At 40.4% G+C, this 21,092-nt stretch overlaps 1 protein-coding gene across 1 annotated transcript in view; it reads left to right on the forward strand.

Moving 5' to 3' along the window:
• RFX8 (regulatory factor X8) overlaps positions 1-21,092 on the forward strand; it is a 74,383-nt gene that overhangs the window by 24,006 nt on the left and 29,285 nt on the right. Inside the window, 4 exon segments of the mRNA XM_036029971.1 lie at positions 11,346-11,428; positions 11,987-12,060; positions 16,942-17,055; positions 18,150-18,306. Of these exon segments, the coding sequence (XP_035885864.1) occupies positions 11,346-11,428; positions 11,987-12,060; positions 16,942-17,055; positions 18,150-18,306 (428 nt within the window).

Consider the following 21,092-nt stretch of genomic DNA (forward strand, 5'->3'; position numbering starts at 1 on the left):
AGTATAGATTGGGCATTAAATTGGTCAGTGGCTTCAATACTGTCCATGTGGGGGGACCCAGCCCACATGTTAATGTACATTGGATGGAGGGGGTTGGTCAGCTCATCAGGCCTTTGAAGCTGCCACTGTGGGCAGATTGGGTTGCCAGCCCATGGCCTGGTTGTGAAAAAGGATTGTAGCCCCTCTAGGTCTCCATTGGGCTTACCTTTTCTGGTCCTTTGCCCACAGAGTACAGACTTTTTTGGGACTTATGTCTATGGTTATTGACAGTTAAAGATTTCTCCAGTGCCCAGTACAGACATATATGATAGAAAAAAAGCAAACCCAGGGGACTCACCACAATGTCACTTCTCTAGTCCTGTGTTCCCTAGTTGGTCTACCTTCTTGTTTCCAGCTTTCAGAGTCCTTTATCATGGTCTATTGAATAATTGTCAGGGTATTTATTTGTATTAGAAGGCAGGAACAAGGAAGAGTGAACCTACACAATCTTGTTCCCTGTCTTAATTCAAGCTGCCTCAGAAACATTTAAAAAAGCAGGCCATATATACATTATAAATCAATGTTTCCAGTGAGTGGCTCACTTAATTATATGATGGTGCCTAATAAATTAAAATATGATGAATTAAAATATAGTATCAAATTTGGTTGCAACAAAGTGGTATAGAACCATTTCTTTCTGCTCCTTGCTATGCACAATTATGAATAGATGGTGAGAGGAAATTGAGCTGGTTGGGGCCCCCAGGACACCACAGCCAGCAGAATAGCATCCTTTAGTCGCCCCATCCAGACCCAGTGTTTCCCATCCCTGACCCAGCAGGAGGAGACATTTCAGGTAGACTCAGTATCAAGTGGGAGGATACAGTAGGGAGTTTGTCAAAAATAAACAGCCAGGGGAAGCTGAGATACTCCTATTTCCCCAGAGATACTAAGTGTCAGCTAATCTGTCAAGGGACACCCAGCTATAGCAAGTAGCCTTGTCCAAGGAGTCTCATTGTCCTCCACCCTAGCCAAAGGCAGCTGAGGGGGCACCAACAGAAGGACCCTTCCCCAACAGAGAAAAAAGTCCTCCAGCTCTTTAGGCAGTACCAACAGAGAGCACCAGAGGCACCAGATAAACCAGCAGACCAAAATTATATATTCATACCCACAACTAAAATTTCCTACAGAGATGTAGTAAGGATATACAGTCTATCATAAGGGGGAAAATGCAGAGTCTAGGGGAATCCATGTGCAGGCTTTCCACACTCCTTCCTCCCATGATGGTCACACATCATATCCTCCTCCAGCAGTGAAAATGCAGCAACATGATTGCGATGTTTCTGCCCAGGGAAGCCCAGTAGAGACTCCACTTTCAAAGTTTTTATTGGGAGGTGGTCACATAAGTCTTCTTCTTGGCATGTGCCAAAACTATGGATCACCATCCCCGCAAAAGCAGGCTATTCAGCATAAACTACTATATTGTTTGCACAAACATTCTAGGCACAGTGAACCTCCCTTATCAGTTAACTGTTAACTGGGGATATCCTGGGAACCAAGTTCCCAGAGGCCAGCCAAAGACCAGTCTTACAAGGAGGCCTGTCTAGGCACAGCAATCTCAGTGCTGCTCTATTATCTTTTTTTCTGCACAATTACATGACCCTGTGAAAACACTAAAAAATAAAAACACTGAAAAAACTGAATTGCACTCTTTAAGTGGGTAAATTGTATAGTACATGAATTATCTTTCAGTGAAGTTTAAAAAAATCCCAGCAATGTTTTTTTGTAGACATAGATAAGCTTATTATAAAAGTTATATGAAAGACTAGGCCCTAAATAGCTCAAATAACCTTGACAAAGAAAGTACCAAGCTGTGCACTAAGCCTGGCTTTCTCCAACACCAAGCCCAGGGGCAGTTAAGCAAAAGGTCCATGGCACCCTGAGATGTGTTTCTGCATGCCAGAGCCTCTACTCAAGTGCATGATTTAAGTTCTCAGTGAGTCACCAGATAGGGGTGAGTAGTGTTCACCAGCTTGATACTGGTTCAAACTTAGTGCCTTGTGTAAGGCCACTCAGAAAAAGTCTCAGGGTATACAAGTTTAGCTGCCACTTGCCATGTACCTGCATACGTTTGTGGTGGAATGGGGTCTCAGGGAGTTGTCAGGGTGAAGGCAACAAAGTTTATCAGGCCCAAACAAACCAAGATTTGGCCACATGAAGGGAGGGTTCTGCACCAATCAGGCATATAAGCAAAAAATGGCCCCTCTCCTAGGGCTGCACCAATCAATCTGACCCAGATTCTGCCAGTCCTCTTGGAGATCCTGAGCTAGGCATAATGGAGCCACCAGGAGTGTGGAAGATGGGGCTAGTTGATCTCTTATGGGGGGAGGCACCAGTATGCCAGAAGGTGGGGGAAATGGCAACTCAATCACTGACATCCCTGAGTCTTCCTGGACCTCTACGCCTTGGGCACAGACAGCTGACTCTTCTACAAAGCATAAACTTTGAAGGGTGGGACACAGGGAATCCAGAGGGTCTGGCAATTGTTTTCCCCAAGCTGATGTATGGAGGAGGGTGGTCCACCAAAAAGAATTGGTGTCTAATGTGTGGAAGAGTGTCTAATCCTACTCCCCTCTCCAGGGTAACATCATTTCATGGGTAATAGATCTCCCCAGATTCCAATCTTGTTTAGTTGGCAACCAAACTGAGACTTGGACCCTAGTATAATTGCTGACCTAGAAATTTACTGAAGAATTGAGGCCAGTGTAGAAAGCATTTTATTGTCCGTGGAGAAGGGAGGAATGTGTGTGTGTGTGTGTGTGTGTGTGTGTGTGTGTATTTTTCTCACATTTAGAGAAATACTTCTGCTTAATTCACTTTTATTCTCTACCTTTTAGGCAAAATCCGTGGTCAATATATTTTTTAAAATTTCCATTTTTCAAATAGATGAGTCCCTGTTCTATCTAATGTAAATTCTGAAATGCATTGTATTGTCTTATATTTTTCTCAGGATATATGGAAACTAACCCTTGCCCTCATTCCTAACCTCCTCAGTCGACACACATAAATGCACACACACAGCTTTCCAAGTTAACATATTAAAGTTTTTTAAAAAGCTTCTAAAATTGTGCCTTCAATATTCCATGCCTTTGTTCTTCTATTCCTTTGTTCTTTTGCCAGCTCAAGAGCTCAGGGGGCTGCCTGGGCCTCAGCAGGTCCTGGGGAATCCAGAGTTGTGGGTCCACAGCTGGCTAGCTATGCTGACAAAGCAGAAAGGCACAGGGTTTATCTTTCAGGCCATACCACACTAGAGGAGGGTCAGGTCACAGGGGTGTCATCCTGGCACCTGTAGCCACCACAGACCTACAGATGTCAGAAGAGCACAAGCAGTTTCTTTAGAGGTGTTCTTTGGCCCCAACAAGAGCTTCTTTTCCTTCTGTTTATGCAACCAGGGCACCTAAGCCTTCCTGGGTCTAGGGTCTGATGAGCCTAGAGGACCCAAATCTTGGGTACTAATCAGATGTCCAAGTTGCAACACACTTTTTGTCCCTATCTACCCTATGGTTTTCAAGGGTGGTTACAGCTTGTTGAAGTTAAAATAAATATGCATTACCTGATTGTTTTCTAGCAGCTCAAAAAAACATATGTGTGGGGAATTACACTCTTTGCTGCACCCTTGCTTGGGAAAGGTTTGAAAAGCTGGTAATGCTCCTGAGCTCCGTAACATGGAGAAGTGTCTCATTTGTTCAAAGCATCCCTCCCGCACCCATCCCCATCCCAGAGATGTCCATGACAATACAACATGTTCTCTGTTTTCTACCAGTGAGGCCTGAATTCAAGCTGCTAAATTTTGCCTCAAGAATGTGAATATGAATGAGTTTGACTTTCAACACTTCCAACTGGGTTGTCATTTTGTAGTTAAGTTGTTCATAAAATCGAATGGGTTAGGATACAGTTGAAAGTACCCATCCCCAATGCAGAAAATGACTAATGCACAATTCTTAGCAAACTGGATTTAAAAATAAGATTGTTCTTTTCTGTTTTAAGATTCAAAACTTTGACTTCCTTTGCCCTTCTTGTGTACATTATTTTTTATGATACATGTATGTTTATCAAGATAGATTAGAGTGGATAATTGAGGTGAGGCCATGAAGTCAGAGCTGGGTTTCCAGATCTACAAATTCTGTTTTTCTTTTCTTATATGTAAAATTGGGATCATAATAAATTACTGTCTACCTACCTAATGAATCATTGTGAGAATTAGGGTACTATAAGAAAAGCACTTAGCAATGAGTTAGTGATCAGTATATTTTAGTGATTAGTATTAGTATAATTAAAATGATATTAAATACAGTGTTTTGTAATCATAATGACACATGCCTTTATATAAATAAATATTTACTATTTTCACTTTGGATATAAAAATATTCATTAAATTAAGTGTAACTTATGAACAAAACCAAAATAATTAATTTGTGTGCTTTAAGTAAGAATTGAAATAAGATCTTTTAATGATTGTAAGACAAAGCACCTTTGTTCTGCAATCTGACACTGAATAAGCATGGTATGTGAATTAGGTTTTATTACATTTTTATCCTCTTACCTTTATAATTGCTTCAAGTTGTTTCATTGCTGTTAGAGTGATTTGAAATGGCAAATAGCAATGCCAAAATGATGTAAATGGAAGTCTGAATTAATGACAAATGATGTCAAAACCTGAGAATGTGAATGTAAATTGTTGTTAGACTAAAAGAAAGTTAAATGCCAGAAAGCATATCAAGCCTACATTATATTTGAAAGATTTTATGGGGGTTAGAAGGAGATGAGTTGTGTACCATATAATCATGTCTCAATCCTCTTTACGCTGGACCCCTTTTAGCCAAACTGATCATGAAAAGTAATTAAAGTAAAATATGGTTCCTTTGCTGCATCTGCACTGCAGTGAGTAAAGCGGACTATCTGTGGGCTCCAGAGAGACCTTCCTGCACTTTCTGTGCAAGGCCCAGAAAGAATCTTTTAACCATCATAGAAGCCATGTAGCAATGAGGCCCCTAGTTCAATGTTTTGAACTTTGGAAGCTAGAAAAGGTCTCATGAGTCCTTAAATCCCATTCCCTCCCTTTATGGGGATAGAAAATTGAGGTCCTCAATGTACAAGCAATGTGTGTAAGGCCACATAGCGACAGAGCTGGACAAGGAAGCTTATTCTTTTCCAGACCTTCCTTCTGTGTCTCTGGTCCTACTCTATCTCTGCTCTCTCTCCCACCATTTCCCCGATCCTTTCTGGAACCTTCTGAGCACTTTCCTTCCCCCCCAGTAGTTGAATCTTAACACCCTGGTCCTGCCCTGGCTGGAGCCCTGCAGATGCTGAGGAGAGTGCTTACAAGGAACCAAGTGACTTCACTGGGCCTCACTCCTGTGTCATGGGTCTTTTCCTCTGTCATCATGATCTGGCACCATTACAGCATCTCAGACCTCAGAGAACAATGGAGGAAGACTTTCTTTCATAGCAAGGCCAGCTCTGGATGTTTGCTGTGGTTTTATTAGTGCCATATTTTAGTAATGACTGATTTTGATCATAACCTAATAAATGTCCCAAAGGACTTAATCAGAATCACACATGGGAAATTACCCAGAGGCAATAACCCCAGAACACGAGTTCACTCCAGCTGGCATCCTGAGAGTTGAAATTGTCACCTCCAGTGCTGCTTCAGCCTTGTCATCCTCATTGCCCCTCCTTTTTGTGGTTAGAACCCAGTGTGGGAAAGGAGGTGCCACTGGCAAAGCGCATATCTACACAGTCTCACTTTCTAGCCCAGCCGAGCCTCACCTGCAGGATTAAAGTACAGCCATTGTTTGTAGTGTTCATTCCACCTATTTTTCCAGATCCTCTAGGTGCTGGTGCCCTTAAATTGGCCTCTTATTGTTACCGTCTTGCCTGAGGCTGGTCTTCAGCACTGATTCTCTGATCATCTGCTCTGTAGCACCTGGCTCTAATGTTGCCTCCCATTCACCCTCTAATCATGCATATTTTTGTTTAAAAAAATTTTTTAAAGATTTTATTTACTGAGAATTTGGAAGATGGTGGCGAGGTGGGTTGGAATGGAGCCTAGTTCTCCCTGCGCCAAGCTGGAATACATAGCCGATCTTCTGAAGAACAGAGTGAACAGCCAACAGAGTCCCAGCTTATATGAAGTTTGGAGGCCAAAAATTGAAGAGGACATTGAAAAACAGAGGGTGAGGAGATTGCATTGGGACGGCAAGGTCCCTGGGATCTACATGGGGACCAAGGCTGCCTCGTGCCTGCTGCCTGTCACAGGATATGGGGAGGAGAGTTAGATCTTCAGCTCCCTCCCCTACCAGAGCAGAGAGGGCAGCCCAGCACCAGGAGGGACCAGGATGCTGGAAGTCACTGGGGGGTATAAAGATGAAGTGGGAGACACACAGAGGTGGTACACATCTTCTGGGACTGTGGACACTGGCATCAGAGAAATTGAGGTGCCAGGTAACACCTGGAGAAGGGACGTGTTGGGCTGAGTTGGACCCTGACTTGGATAGTCTCAGGACTGGATGGAAAGTTGGGCTGTGTGAAAAGCCATGTGCTTGTTAAGAATGGCAGGCAGCTGCTTTGTAAGGAACTCTCAAGCAGCAGCTGACTCGCCCTGAGGGTGTTTTCAGCTGTGCTCTCCCAGAGACAGAGTGGCTGAGGGGAACCACTTCCCTGACTTATCTAACTGCATGCCCAGAGGCTGAGTGCCTGAGTGAAAGAGCATGCTGGAGATTGATGCTGTGAGCAGCTGAGTGGCTGATTTCAGTCTGGCAGCTCATGGAAGACCTGGGCCAGAGGCCAGGAAACTGTGAATATTGTGATCCACACCTGGTCCCCATCTTCAAAAATCCATAGGAACAGAGAAAAGCCAACCCCGCCCCCATTTTCCTGTGGCACCTAGGATGACCAGCAGAACTCACTGAACAGGTTTAAAGTCAGCAGGAGGCTTATTACTTTATTTGTTTTGTGCCTCGCTCTTTTTCTTTCTCCCCAGAAGTGAGACAAGAAGGTGTGGAGTTACAAAGGGTCCAGAGACAGATTGAAAAAGGGAGCACATGTCTAACCTCAATAACTAAGAAACTAAGACAAATGTCACTTTGCTATCACATAGAGCTAGCATTCTATTGCTTATGTGTATTATTATTATTTTTCATTATTTTTACCACTTTTATTTTATTAGTATTTTTTTATTTCTCTTTCTTATGTTTAGTTTTTATAGTTTGATTTCTCTGTTTAATTGCATTGTTTGACCAGTTTTCCTTATTCTCTCTGTCTTGTATTTTAACTTTCCTTCTTTCATTTCACTTGTGTACGAATAACTCACTACTCTTGATTGGATACTTTCTATTCTGGTTACCCAAATCATATATTTCTTGTCATATTATTGTTGTTCCAGTACTATTGTAAATAATTGTTGTTCCATGAAATTGTACATACTACACAGCAACCCTCACTGATCTTAGCCCACTTCACTTTATCGCTACCATTATTATTATTGTGGTTAACTCTATTCTCTCTCACACTAAGCCTACTTTCTATCTGTTACTCTCACTATCTCTCATCATCAAACCTTGCACAAGTGCTCTGTTTTCTAGATTCAGCTCACAATCCTCCTCCCCTCTAATAAGAGTCTTATTTCTCTTTCACTTTTTATAAAAAGTGGCTAGTTGGGTGAAATATCACAATTAATACTTATGCAAAGAATCTCCTATCTCTCCTCTACCTGCTGGTACTTTAAATCCCATAAAGCACTCTCCCCCAAAACACTCAAAATCATGGAGATTAAATAGCATGCTATTAAACAATGAATGGGTCAAGAATGATATTAGGGAAGAAATCAAAAGGTTTCTGGAAACAAATGAAAGCGAACTCACAACAACCCAAAACTTATGCAACACAGCCAAGGCAGTCCTGAGAGGGAAGTTCATAGCGATACAGGCACACCTAAAAAAGTTAGAAACATTCCAAACAAACAACCTAACCCTACGTCTAAAAGAACTCGAGGAACAACAACAAAGACAGCCCAGAGCAAGCAGAAGGAAGGAAATAACCAAGATCAGAGCAGAATTAAATGACATAGAGACTAAAAGCACAATTCTAAGGATCAATGAATCCAAGAGCTGGATCTTTGAAAAGATAAACAAAATCAACAAGCCTTTAAGCAGACTCATCAAGAAAAAAAGAGAGAAGATCCAAATAAACACAATCAGAAATGAAAGAGGAGAGATTACAACAGATACCACAGAAATACAAAGGATTGTAAGAAATTATTACAAAGAACTGTATGCCAAGAAATTTGAAAATGTAGGTGAAATGGACAAATTTCTAGAAAAACATAATCTTCCAAAACTGAATGAAGAAGAAGCAGAAAGCCTGAGTAGACCAATAACAACAAAAGAAATTGAAGCAGTAATCAAAAAACTCCCAACACAGAAAAGCCCTGGACCAGATGGTTTCACAGGAGAATTCTACAAAGCATTTAAGGGAGAGCTAACCGCTATCCTTCACAGACTATTCCAAAAAATCCAAAAAGACGGGAGACTCCCAAACTCTTTTTATGAGGCCAACATCATCCTAATTCCAAAACCAGATAAAGACACAACAAAGAAAGAAAACTTCAGCCCAATATCACTGAGGAACATTGACGCTAAAATCCTCAACAAAATACTGGCGAACCGCATCCAATAAGACATTAAAAAGATCATACACCATGACCAAGTGGGATTCATTCCAAGGATGCAAGGATGGTACAATATTTGCAAATCAGTAAATGTAATACATCACATAAACAAAAGCAAAGACAAAAACCACGTGATCATATCAATAGATGCAGAAAAAGCATTTGATAAGGTACAGCACCCATTTATGATAAAAACACTCAGCAAAGTGGGAATAGAGGGAGCATTCCTCAACATAATAAAGGCTATATATGAGAGATCTACAGCCAACATCATTCTCAATGGGCAAAAATTAAAATCTTTTCCACTTAGATAGGGACAAGACAAGGCTGTCCACTTTCACCACTTCTATTCAATATAGTACTGGAAATTTTAGCCACAGAAATCAGACGGGAAAAAGAAATAAAAGGCATCCAAATCAGAAAGGAGGAAACAAAACTGTCACTGTTTGAGATGACATGATAGTGTACATAGAAAATCCTATAGACTCCACAGAAAAACTGCTTGACCTAATAAATGAATTTGGCAAAACAGCGGGATACAAAGTCAATATCCAGAAATCAAAGGCATTTCTGTACACCAACAATGAAACTGCAGAAACAGAAATCAAGGAAAATATCCCACTTGAAATAACAAAAAGAAAAATAAAATATCTAGGAATAAACCTAACCAAAGAGGTAAAAGACCTGTATTCAGAAAACTACATAACACTCAGGAAAGAAATCAAGGAAGACACAAACAAATGGAAACATATACCATGTTCACAGATTGGAAGAATTAATATCATCCAAATGTCCATACTACCCAAAGCAATTTACACATTCAATGCAATACCTATTAAAGTACCAATGGCATATTTCACAGACATAGAACAAACACTTCAAAAATTTATATGGAATCATAAATGACCCTGAATAGCTGCTGCAATTTTGAGAAAGAAGAGTAAAGTAGGAGGGATCACAATACCTGACACTAAACTATACTACAAGGCCACTGTCATCAAAACAGCCTGGTAATGGCGTGAAAGCAGGCACATAGACCAATGGAACAGAACAGAGAGCCCAGAAATAAACCCAAGTCTCTATGGTCAATTATATTTGAGAAAGGAGGCAGCAACATAAAATGTAGTAAAAATAGCCTCTTTAACAAATGTTGTTGGGAGAACTGGACAGCCACGTGCAAAAAAATGAAACTCGAGTACCACCTTACACCATATACAAAAATAAATCAAGGTGGATAAAAGACTTAAATATAAACCATGACACCATTAAAGTCCTAGAGGAGAACATAGGTAGGAAAATCTCAGATATTTCATGCAGAAACTTTTTTACTGACTTGTCCCCTAGAGCAAGGAACATAAAGGAAAAAATAAACAAATGGGACCTCATCAAAATTAAAAGCTTCTGCACAGCTAAACAAAATAATATCAAAATTAAAAGAGAACCAACTGTATTGGAAAACATATTTGCCAATGATACCTCAAACAAGGGTTTAAATCTCCAAATTATATAAAGAACTTACACAACTCCACTCTCAAAAGACAAGGTATCCAATTAAAAAATGGGCAAACGACTTGGACAGACACTTCTCCAAGGAGGACATACAGAAAATCCAAAGACACATGAAACGATGTTCAATATCACTAGCTATCAGAGAGATGCAGATTAAAACCACAATGAGATACCTCTTCACACAGGTCAGAATGGCCATCATAAACAAAGCAACAAACAACAAGTGTTGGAGAGGTTGTGGAGAAAAAGGGACCCTAGTGCACTGTTGGTGGGACTGCAGACTGGTACAACTACTTTGGAAAACAGTATGGAACTTCCTCAGAAAACTAAAAATGGATCTGCCTTTTGACCCAGCAATTCCACTGCTGGGACTCTATCCTAAGAATACTAAAACACCAATCCAAACAAACCTATGTGTCCCAATGTTCATAGCAGCACAATTAACAATAGCTAGATGCTGGAAGCAACCAAGATGCCCATCAGTCAATGAATGGATCAAAAACCTATGGTACATTTACAAAATGGAATTCTATGCAGCAGAAAGAAAGAAGGAGCTCCTACCCTTTGCAACAGCGTGGATGGAGCTGGAAAACATTATGCTAAGTGAAACAAGCCAGGCAGTGAAAGACAAATACCATATGATCTCACCTTTAACAGGAACCTAAACAACAAAACAAAGAAACAAACAAAATATAACCAAAGACACTGAAATAGAGGACAGGCTGACAGTGACCAGAGGGGAGAGAAGAGGGAATTTCAGGGGACAATGGGAAGGGTTCACGGGAACAAATTTAAAGGAGACATGGGCAAAATCTAGGGGGAGGGTGGTAATGGGAGGGAAGTGGGGAGGGTTGGGAGGGGGGCTGAATTGGAAGTAAAAGGGAGAAAACTGTACTTGAACAATGATTAAAATTAAAAAAAGGAAGGTTAGTATCATTTGAAATAAAATAAGGGGAAAATTTGCGGGGATTAATAATGTATGCAGAGGTATACATAAAATATTATATAGAACACTAACCTATGGTAGTGATATAATTATTTCATGGTTTATATGTGAGAAAATACATTTTATTTAAAAAAATAATCCATTGTGTAAGTTGTTTCTAGTGTGAAAGTCATTTACTGATAACAGAGTCAGTAAGATTGCATTTGAATTCAGAAGATGTTTATTCTGGGAACAAGAGCTGGCAAAGAAGTACTCTTATAAAATGATAGACTTGCACCCTGGGGAGACTATCTTTTTATGCCTTTGATACCTCAGGCAGTAAGCGTCTTTTTACTCACCTATTACAATTGCTGTACCAGATGAGTAATACATGCCTTGACCCAGACGGATGAAAAGCAACCATTTTCCTGGTCTTGGTGGTGGTCAGGAAATTCAGGTTTCCTCTCTTGTTCTATAGAAAGGCTCCACCTGGGACCACTCTGTCAACTTCTAGAGTAAGGGCCTTCTGTAACTGAGAGGGGAACAGAAGGTGGATTTTCTAGAAACTGGGATTGTGGTTATGGAGGGGGAAAATTGGCGTTTAAGGAGAAAGATGTCAATGATCGATGACCTTTACAAAGGGTGGTATAAGCCCTGGAGTTATGATATTTAAATAGAAGGTACATCAGTTTTAGGCCAATAAGGTATACATTACTTCACAGATACTCAACTACTGTCATATCAGAAGTGCAACAGCCTCCAAAGACTTCAGAATGGCCTTTGAAGAGCAAGTTCATTCTTGAAATAGCCTGCAAACTGAAATAATTTTTCACCTCCTTATTAAATGTCTTTTCTTGCTGATGAATACTGCAACTCTTGGCAAGACATTTTACAGAACATGAGGAACCAAGAATTTGAAAGGGTAGGGTTTTATCTATAAAATACAAATGTTTATGACTCATTATTAACCATTTGACTTGAAAATACCCCTCAAGAGATGCCTAGAGGTAATTCACTGCACTGAAGGGCTTAGAATTCAGCTATTTCATAGTTAATGAATTCTTGAGGGTGGTATATTTATTCAGTTTAATCATTTGGCAATTTTCCCAGGTGCTAATATATCTACTTTTATGCTTTAAATATAATTCAGCTATTTTTTAGATCCTAATTACAGCTGATGTTGAAAGTATTGGTAATATTATTCACCCTGGGATTTTCAATAATGCCAAAGAGTTATTTTATTAATGCATACTAACTGAAAAAGAAGCAAGGCTTTGAAGTAGAGTGATTTGATGTCGATATAATCATGATGTTACAGAACAGACCTGTGGAGGGGGAGAATAATATACTATTACCAAATGGGCCTCCCCCTTCTGGTGGGGTCCCCCTGTACTAGGTTTGCCTTGCCTGCCACCAGGAAATTACATCTCTCAATAGCCAGAGATTGGTAAAAAGGTAAAGAATTATTTATTCAAAAGTTATACAAACTTAAGAGTAATGACTTCATTACTCTTGTCCCTTAGAATACCCACGAATGCACACAGTCCTTCTTTTCCCTTTTACCCAGTTTGGGTTATCATATTTCAGAAAAAGAAATAGAAATCCATGGCTCAGGTAGCCCCCTGGTTCCCAGCACCATCAGCTGTGTTGCTGCTGCAATCTCCAGTTAATCCATGGCACCCTCTCATGGCTCACCAGCAAGAGTCCTTTCACCCCTTTTCTTCCCAGCAACATCTCTCCTGCCTCCTAAGCCACAAGGCCAAAAGGAGCACCCCAAAGCCACATGATCCCAGCTCTCACCAAAGCCATGTGGTGCCCCCCTCGCATGGCTGCCACACCTGGTTTTAAATTCCAGGGCCAATCTTCCTCTGCAGCCCCATCTGACTCCTCCCACAATCAGCTACACCTGCCAAGATTCCCCTATTTTTCCAGCTTTTCTGGGCTGCCACAGTATGTCCAGGCAGGTGTGGCTCCATGGCATGGATCCAATCATCTCTTAGCTCTTGATGCAGGCACTGTAACCTGGGGGAGTTGCCTCCCAGTTACATCATGGGTTGAAGTTACTTCCATCTCCCTGGCTCAAAGCATGGCCACAGCTATTTAACACATCCATGAAACCAGTCAAAAGTTATAGTTATGTTAAATGAGCATGCCTGAGGTTAGTTGCAAAACTTGCTATGCAGAACAACTCTCAATGGCTCTGTTCCACGTGTTCCATCGCCCAGTTCAGACTTGTGGGGGGTGAGGACATCCTATATATTTTTTTAGTATTTCCTGAACACCCTGAGTTCTGGACCCCATTACAAATCCCTATTTGAGGACCCCCTGGCTGCACCCTGTATCAATGACTGGATTGTGGAAAAAATGAATAAATCCTTTAACTATTCTGAGTTTTATCTTTTGCAGTAGAAAAAATGGAAGTGTAAGGAAACAAGTACACATTTAAATTAAAACTTTTCCAATGCTTTAGTGTTCTAAAGATTTCAGTTTTGGGTGATAATATTCATTCAGTATGAGTACATTTAGTAAATACATATTCAGTGTAAAGCATAATGTGAGATAGAGACCAAGATGTCTTCAAAATGGCCCCTGTCCTATTAATGCAATGTTTAAAATATCCACCTACATTGGATATCTATTATATTTCTCCTTTTCTTCATTCACTCATTAATATTAACTTAATTCTTACCCTGTGACATGTTCCATTTCTGGAACTGGTAAAGTAGTGTCCATAAATCTTGATAAGTTCATAGTCTAGTAATAAAAAGAACAATATAAGCCAATGAATATGATACAGTATGGTAAGTTGTAGAATAGCAGTGTGATTAGACTGTTGTGGGTGTCCAGAAGCAGAGATGGCTAGGGTGGACTCCCAAGAGGGGGCCATGGAGCTGGACTCTAGTAGAAAAGCAGGGGTTCAAGAGACTAAAATGGAGTGGGAAAGGGATTCCAGGTAGAATAGTAAGTATGTGCAAAGGCAGCAAGATGTTTACAGACAAATGACAAAAAGATCACTCTCTAAAGGAGGGAAGCCAAAAGGAAGGCAGGAAAGTAGGTTGGTGCTTGCATGTCCTATGAAGAATCATGACTTACTGAGAAGAGAGTGTGGGAGCAGTGACATAGATTGCCATATTGAAGAAGAGAGGGTGGTCAGGAGGTTTTGCCATAGGCAGAGTAAGAAACAATGAAGGCTGTCAGATAAGGAGCAGTGACAATGAAATCAGAGAGAAATATTTCTGAAGTAGATGCAACAGGATTTGATTACTTGGACACAGGGAGTGAAGGAATCAGCAGAGATCAGCCCATGACTAATGTCTCATTCAAACCCATCAACCCCAAAATGTCATGCTCCAAACTTACCAACCTGAGAAGGAAAGGGTTAATATACTCCACTTGTCTCACTACTGCATTTTTTTTTTGTTGAATAACTATGAGCCTCTGTGGAGATGGCTACTCTGGAATTCACACACCTAATAACAGGGTTTTAGATCAGGTAACCCAAGAGTTGGCCCCAACTTCCTTGACAGTCTGCTCAAGGGGGGTGGTGCCTTGCCTGAAGTCCCTGGCGAGTCCTTGTAACAGGGGTGCCATGCCTTAGAATACTGGAGCCTGCAGAAATCCCCAATAGTCAATAATCTTTATTAACTGGCAACTCAGTTTGGCCACCTGGTTCAATCATAGAATCTGAAAAGTCAACATGGGGGAAAATAAAGAAAAGGAAGCTGCTATTTTGCCTGTCAATAAAACAAACATTCGAACCTATAGAGAATTTTTGGTGAGTTTATTTGAGCCAAACTGACAACAATTGCCAGGAAGCAAAATCTCAATGAATTGAGAAATGCTCCTGAGAATGGCAGTTTAGCACCTTATTTTATATATTAAAATCAAAGGAGGAGACATAAAGGGATTATTACCTGAAATCAATTGGTGATAGATTAGGGAGGTGGGAGAAAGCAAAGCAGTTGGGGAATGGGGAACTCTGGGATTGGATAACAAGTAAAATAAAATGCATATTTCTTTTTTTCTTGAGAATTAAAATAGAGCTTCTTTAAATTAGGAAGACAATAGTACTATTAACCCTTGCTAAAGGTATTCAGTAAAGAAGTGGAGATATTTTTATTCCCAGATAATTGTCACATGCAGTCTGTCTTTGCTCTCTAAATGCATATTTACTCCCTAAATGCATATTTACTCTCTAAAATGCATATTTCTTTCATACAGGTGAGTACAGGATAGTTAACAGTCAACAATTAACATGATAGTAATAACAATGAGGGGATTTGTAGTCTTAACTTGTGCCCAAGGGGACTGGAAAAACAAAAGTGACCTTGATATTACAAAGGTATGTTATAGGTGCAAAAAAACAACAGACACAATGAAATACCACCTCACACTGTTCAGAAATGCCAACATAAACAAATCAACAAACAAGTGTTGGAGAGGATGTGGAGAAAAGGGAACTCTAGTGCACTGTTGGTGGCAATGCAGACTGGTGCAGCCACTGTGGAAAATAGTATGGAATTTCCTCAGAAAACTACAAATGGAACTGCCTTTTGATCCAGCAATTCCACTGCTGGGATGATACCCTAAGAGCCCTGAAACACCAATCCAAAAGAACCTATGCACCCCAGTGTTCATAGCAGCACAGTTTACAATAGCCAAGTGCTGGAAGAAACCTAATGCCCATCAATAAATGAGTGGATCAAAAAACTAGGAACCATTTACACAGTAGAATTCTATGCAGCAGAGAGAACGAAGGAGCTTATACACTTGCAACAGCATTGGAACTGGAGAGCATTATGCTAAGTGAAATAAGTCAGGCCGTGAGGGACAAACACTCTATGATCTCACCTTTAAATGGATCATAATCAACAAAAGAAAAAAAGCAAACAAAATATAACCAGGATAATTGAAAATAAGAACAATCTAACAATAGCTAGAGGGGAGGGAGGAGAAGACAGAGGGGAGAAGAGTTTTCAGGAACTACTATGAAGGACACATGGACAAAACCAAGGGGGAGGGTGGAAGTAAGGGAGGGAGGTAGGTTTTCGGGGGTTGCAGGGGAGGGATTGGGGAGAAAATATAGACAACTGTAATTGAACAACAATAAAATAATTTAAAAAACAGAAAGGCTCAGTTAAGGTAAAGACTGACCTTTGTTAGGGAAAAATACTAGCCTAGGACATGACTACCCACCACGAACTACTTTTAGCTAATGAATTTTAGTTTCAGACCATCCTTTGTGGTTACTTCTGGTCTCTGAGTTTGTAAGGCTCCCTTGAAAACATTCTCTGAGCTTGTCAGATTAATATGTGACCCCTTTTTGTCCACATGTTCCTAAATAAAAGTCATCCACAACAGTCTTTAAAGAAGGTCCCTGTGAAGAATGACTCCAGGCCACTTTTTCTTATACAACCCTCAGATGAATTCTAACTCAAGGTCAAGGAGGAAGTCTCTTTGATTAAATACTGTTACCCTCTTTCAGACCTGAAAAGTAATTGAGGGTCAATCAATCAGTGAACGTTCATTCTATACTCTGCTCTGTACCCCTCTGGCCATTTCCTCATTCTATTATAATCAATAGAGGCCTCCTTGTGGTTAAAACTTTTTCCCTTCCAGAAAACTTCATGAAAATATGTTCCTCATTATTTCATCCAAATGGAAAAGCTGATAGGTTAAGTTTTACATTAATTAGAATGAAATTCATCCCATTATCAGTTGGGGCTGATTAAGTATATATGGAGGATCAGTCTCACCAGATACAAAATGAGTTTTTGGAGATAGCTTTCATTCCCTACCTCAGGTGCAGGACTTGCTTACTTCCTTCTGGAAATCTCTGCAGCAAGATACTGTCATGCTTATGTCATTGCCTGAGGTGTGCCAGCTCTTTAAATGCTATAATGTGCAGATGTACAAGGTAAGAAGACATTGGTTGAGTTGCTGGTTTGTACCTTTCCAGAAGTTGGTGCCAAAGGCTGGAGTTAGAACCACAGCCCTTCCTCTCCATAGTGCCCATGGCTTTAGGAGTCTGAGCAATAAAGAACAAGGTTGAAGGATCACAGCTTTTGATATTTCCCTAAAACTCAGCTTTTCTTTCTGAATTCAGTGAGTCTGACTTACCTCATGTAAGGAAAAAGCCAATATAAATGGTAAACTTTGATTTCAGTGTCCAGAGAACCCCAAATTGAATCAAAATTCTTTCTCTGGCAATTTCAACAAACGAAGACATTTTAGAATGAGTAATTAGAATAATTTATTTAAAATAAAATATGTATAACTGCCAGGGGGTTGGGGTTTGTTTGTTTCTAAACTCTGTCTCTACAGAGATTATGATAGTTTGGGGTCAGTTATATTTTCACTACAGTTTCTGTGGTGAACATCTGTTCTTTTAAGCTAGTCATGAAACTTTACCTTTTATTTTTTCTTATTTTAGAAAATAATCTCATGCTTCTAACTTTTTAACACAAATGTTGAAAGCCAGGGCCTGGGTTCAGCCATTAAATATTTTGGTTGACCCACCTGTTTTTTAAAATTTTGAATTAGCCCTAGCTGTGTGACTCAGTTGCTTGGAGTATTATCCCATTACCACCAAGATGTTGTGGTTTCAATTTCTGGTCAGGGCACATACCTAGGCTTTGGGTTTGATCCCTAGTCGGGGCACTTGTGGGAGGCTACCAATCTCTTGATCTCTCTCCAACACCCCCCCCCCCACACACACACACACTGCCTCTCTCTCTCTCTCTCTCTCTCTCTCTCTCTCTCTCCCCCCGCCCTTCCTGAGGTGAAGAATTGAAATATAGTTTTGAATCCATTATCAATATTTTAAGACCTTTGAAAAAATTCAAATTCTGTTCCTACACAGTGAGCTGTGACAATGGCTGCATGGTGTCTGCCCCCTCAGACTAGGTGGGGCCTTCCCTCTGAGTTTGGCATATGTTACCTTTGTGTACTTATATTTAGAGGATGCCTGAACTGTCCAGCAATCACTATATCTCTTCACTTTTGTTGTAGGGACATCAAAGATGTCCTCCTACAACAGATGATTTTCTGGAAGATGTTTGTATTCAGTACCTGAAATCTGTCTGGTTATTTAGTGAGAAACTTAAGCTATGGCTACTTAATGCTTTGGGTGGTTTTCCAGCCCTCTTACAGATCTCCAAACTCAAAGGTAGGTTTCAATGAGAAAAGTAAATACTGTGAGAGTAGATTCAGACTTTGACTTTCAGACTGGGCAGGACTCTCAGCTGTGTAATGCTTCTTCCCCCTCATGCACGAATACAATTCTGCTTCAGACCATGTGGCTTGTGTTTTAGTGCCAATGGTGTATTCCTGTACTGATACATCCACACCCTTTTACTGATTCCCCCTTATGAATAATAACATGGAGTTTTGACAGATCCAGGGGGTTAGAGGTGTAGAAAAGGTGCCTGACTGTCGTAAAGTCAGGGAGAACATGGCTGATGCTCCAGGCAGCTCACTGCACACCTTTATTCTTCAACCAGTTCCTTGGGGAAGTCCACAGTCCTCACTCATTGCCACTCCAGCAGGGCTGAGCAGGCTCTGCCACCCATATCCTTCCACCTTTTTGTGCTCTATGAGGCCTCCCAGAGAGGCTTCAAAAAATATAGATTTCTCCTTAGAAATTCGTCCCATATCCTTAAGTTTCTCACAACCTATGGGGGCATCGGCATGTCTGCTTCTTTGTAATCTTGTCTCCCCTCTGACTTTCTAGAACACTTTTTCTTTCCATCACCTGCCAGGTTATGGTCTCTGACACAACCTTCATCAGGCTATCTGTCTATTCAAGGTCAACCATGGCTTCCTTTAAACATTAGTACACTCCTGCTGAATGAGTACCATCTTTATAGTCCTGGAAATAGCTGTTTTCTCCCTTCTGCCAGTGTGAAGTTTCTCCATCATTGCCTAGAGCTGTCTCCAATGTCCCCTACCCATCAAGTCCCACTGTTTTGGGTCAGCTTAGAGTCACTGTCATCACCAAACTTGCCACAGTAATCTCCCTACTCTTCTGTAAGTCTTTGCACATTTTTTCTGGCTTCTCAGAGTGCCCACAGAATAGGATCATATCTATTTTTTACCCACCACCCCTGCACCCTTTTCAATACTCACATTGGAAATCTTGATCCCAGTTTGACCCATTTGGAAAATTTTACCTTGCCAGTGTAGGGCCAGGTGGTTGGGCTGGGTGGTTGCCTGCCAGGAAGGTAATAGGGTGGGGACACTGCAGAGAGAAAATGAGATCTGAGACTTTCTGTGAAAGGGGACAAGAAGCCTGTTCCAGTTTTCCTGGGATATGTTACCATCTGCCCTAACTCAAGCCCTGTTTCTCTCTGTTACTCCTATACTTACTTCAGTAGCTTCCTAGTCAGTTGAATGTCCTGCTTCCAACCTCAGTCATACTCCCCTCTAGAACAAGTGATTATTATATTTTTATTTTTTATTTAATCTTTATTGTATTTTTTCCATCACCATTTAGTCCCCTTATGTCCCCTCCCTCCAGCAATCACCACACTGTTGTTCATGTCCTTGAGTCCTTTTTTTCTTTTTTGCTCAGTCCCTTATCTCCCCTCACCTACCCTGTCCCCACTAGCAGTCATCCTGCTCTCCATCTATGAGCCTGTCCCCATTTTCCTTGTTAGTTAAGTTTGTTCATTAGATTCCATATATGAGTGAAATCATATGGTATTTGACTTTCTCTGACTGGCTTACTTCACTTAGCATAATGGTCTAAAGGTCTATCATGCTGTTGTGAAGGGTAAAATTTTCTTCTTTTTCATGGCTAAGTAGAATTACATTGCATAAATGTCCCATACTTGTTTTATCCACTCATCTACTGATGGACATTTGGGCTGCTTCCATATTTTGGCAATTGTAAATAACGCTGCAATGAACATAGAGTTGCTTATGCTATTTAGAATTAGTGTTTTGGGTTCCTTCAGATATATTCCCAAAAGTGAGATCACTGGGTCAAAAGGAAGATCCATTTTTCATTTTTTCATGTATCTCCATATTGCTTTCCACAGTGACTCCACTACCAACAGTGCAAAAGGGTTTCCCTTTCTCCACATCCTTGCCAGCACTTCTTGTTTGTTGATTTATTGATGATAGCCATTATGACAGGTGTAAGATGATATCTCATTTTGGTTTTAATTTGCATTTCTGTGATAATTAGTGATGTTGAGTGTCTTTTATTGGCCATTTGTATGTCCTCCTTGGACAAGTGTCTATTCAGGTCTTTTGCCCATTTTTTAACTGGGTTGATTGTTTGGTGTTGAGTTTGATAAGTTCATTATAAATTTTGGATATTAACCCTTAACAATTGTATCAGTGAACATGTTCTCCCATTCTGTGGGTTTTTAATTTTGTTGATGCTTCCTTTGTGGTGCAAAACATTTTTAGTTTGAGGTAGTCCCATTTGTTTATTTTTTTCTCTTATTTCTCTTGCCTGGGGAGATATATGCAATAAAATATTGCTACAAGCAATGTCCAAGATTTTGCTGCCTATGTTTTCTTCTAGGATTTATAGGGTTTCAGTGTAACATGTAAGTCTTTGATCCATTTTGAATTTATTGTTTTTTTATAATTTTTTTATTGTTCTTCAATTACATTTGTCTGCATTTCCCCCCAACCATTCATTCCTCACCATCACCCCAGCCAAACCCACCTCACTCCCTTGCTTCCATCCTTGGTTTTGTCCATGTATCCTTTATAGTAGTTCCTGAAAACACTTCCTGCTATTCCGTCCCCACTCCCCTCTGGCTACTCTTAGATGGTTTTTAATTTCAGTGTCGCTGGATATATTTTGCTTGCTTTTTTCTTTTGTTGATTATGTTCTAGTTAAAGGTGAGATCATATGGTATTTACTTCACTTAGGATAATGCTCTCCAGTTCCATCCATGCTGTAGCAAAGGATAGGAACTCCTTCTTTCTCTATGC

Source organism: Phyllostomus discolor, chromosome 6, assembly GCF_004126475.2.
Source record: "Phyllostomus discolor isolate MPI-MPIP mPhyDis1 chromosome 6, mPhyDis1.pri.v3, whole genome shotgun sequence".
Lineage (NCBI taxonomy): Eukaryota > Metazoa > Chordata > Mammalia > Chiroptera > Phyllostomidae > Phyllostomus > Phyllostomus discolor.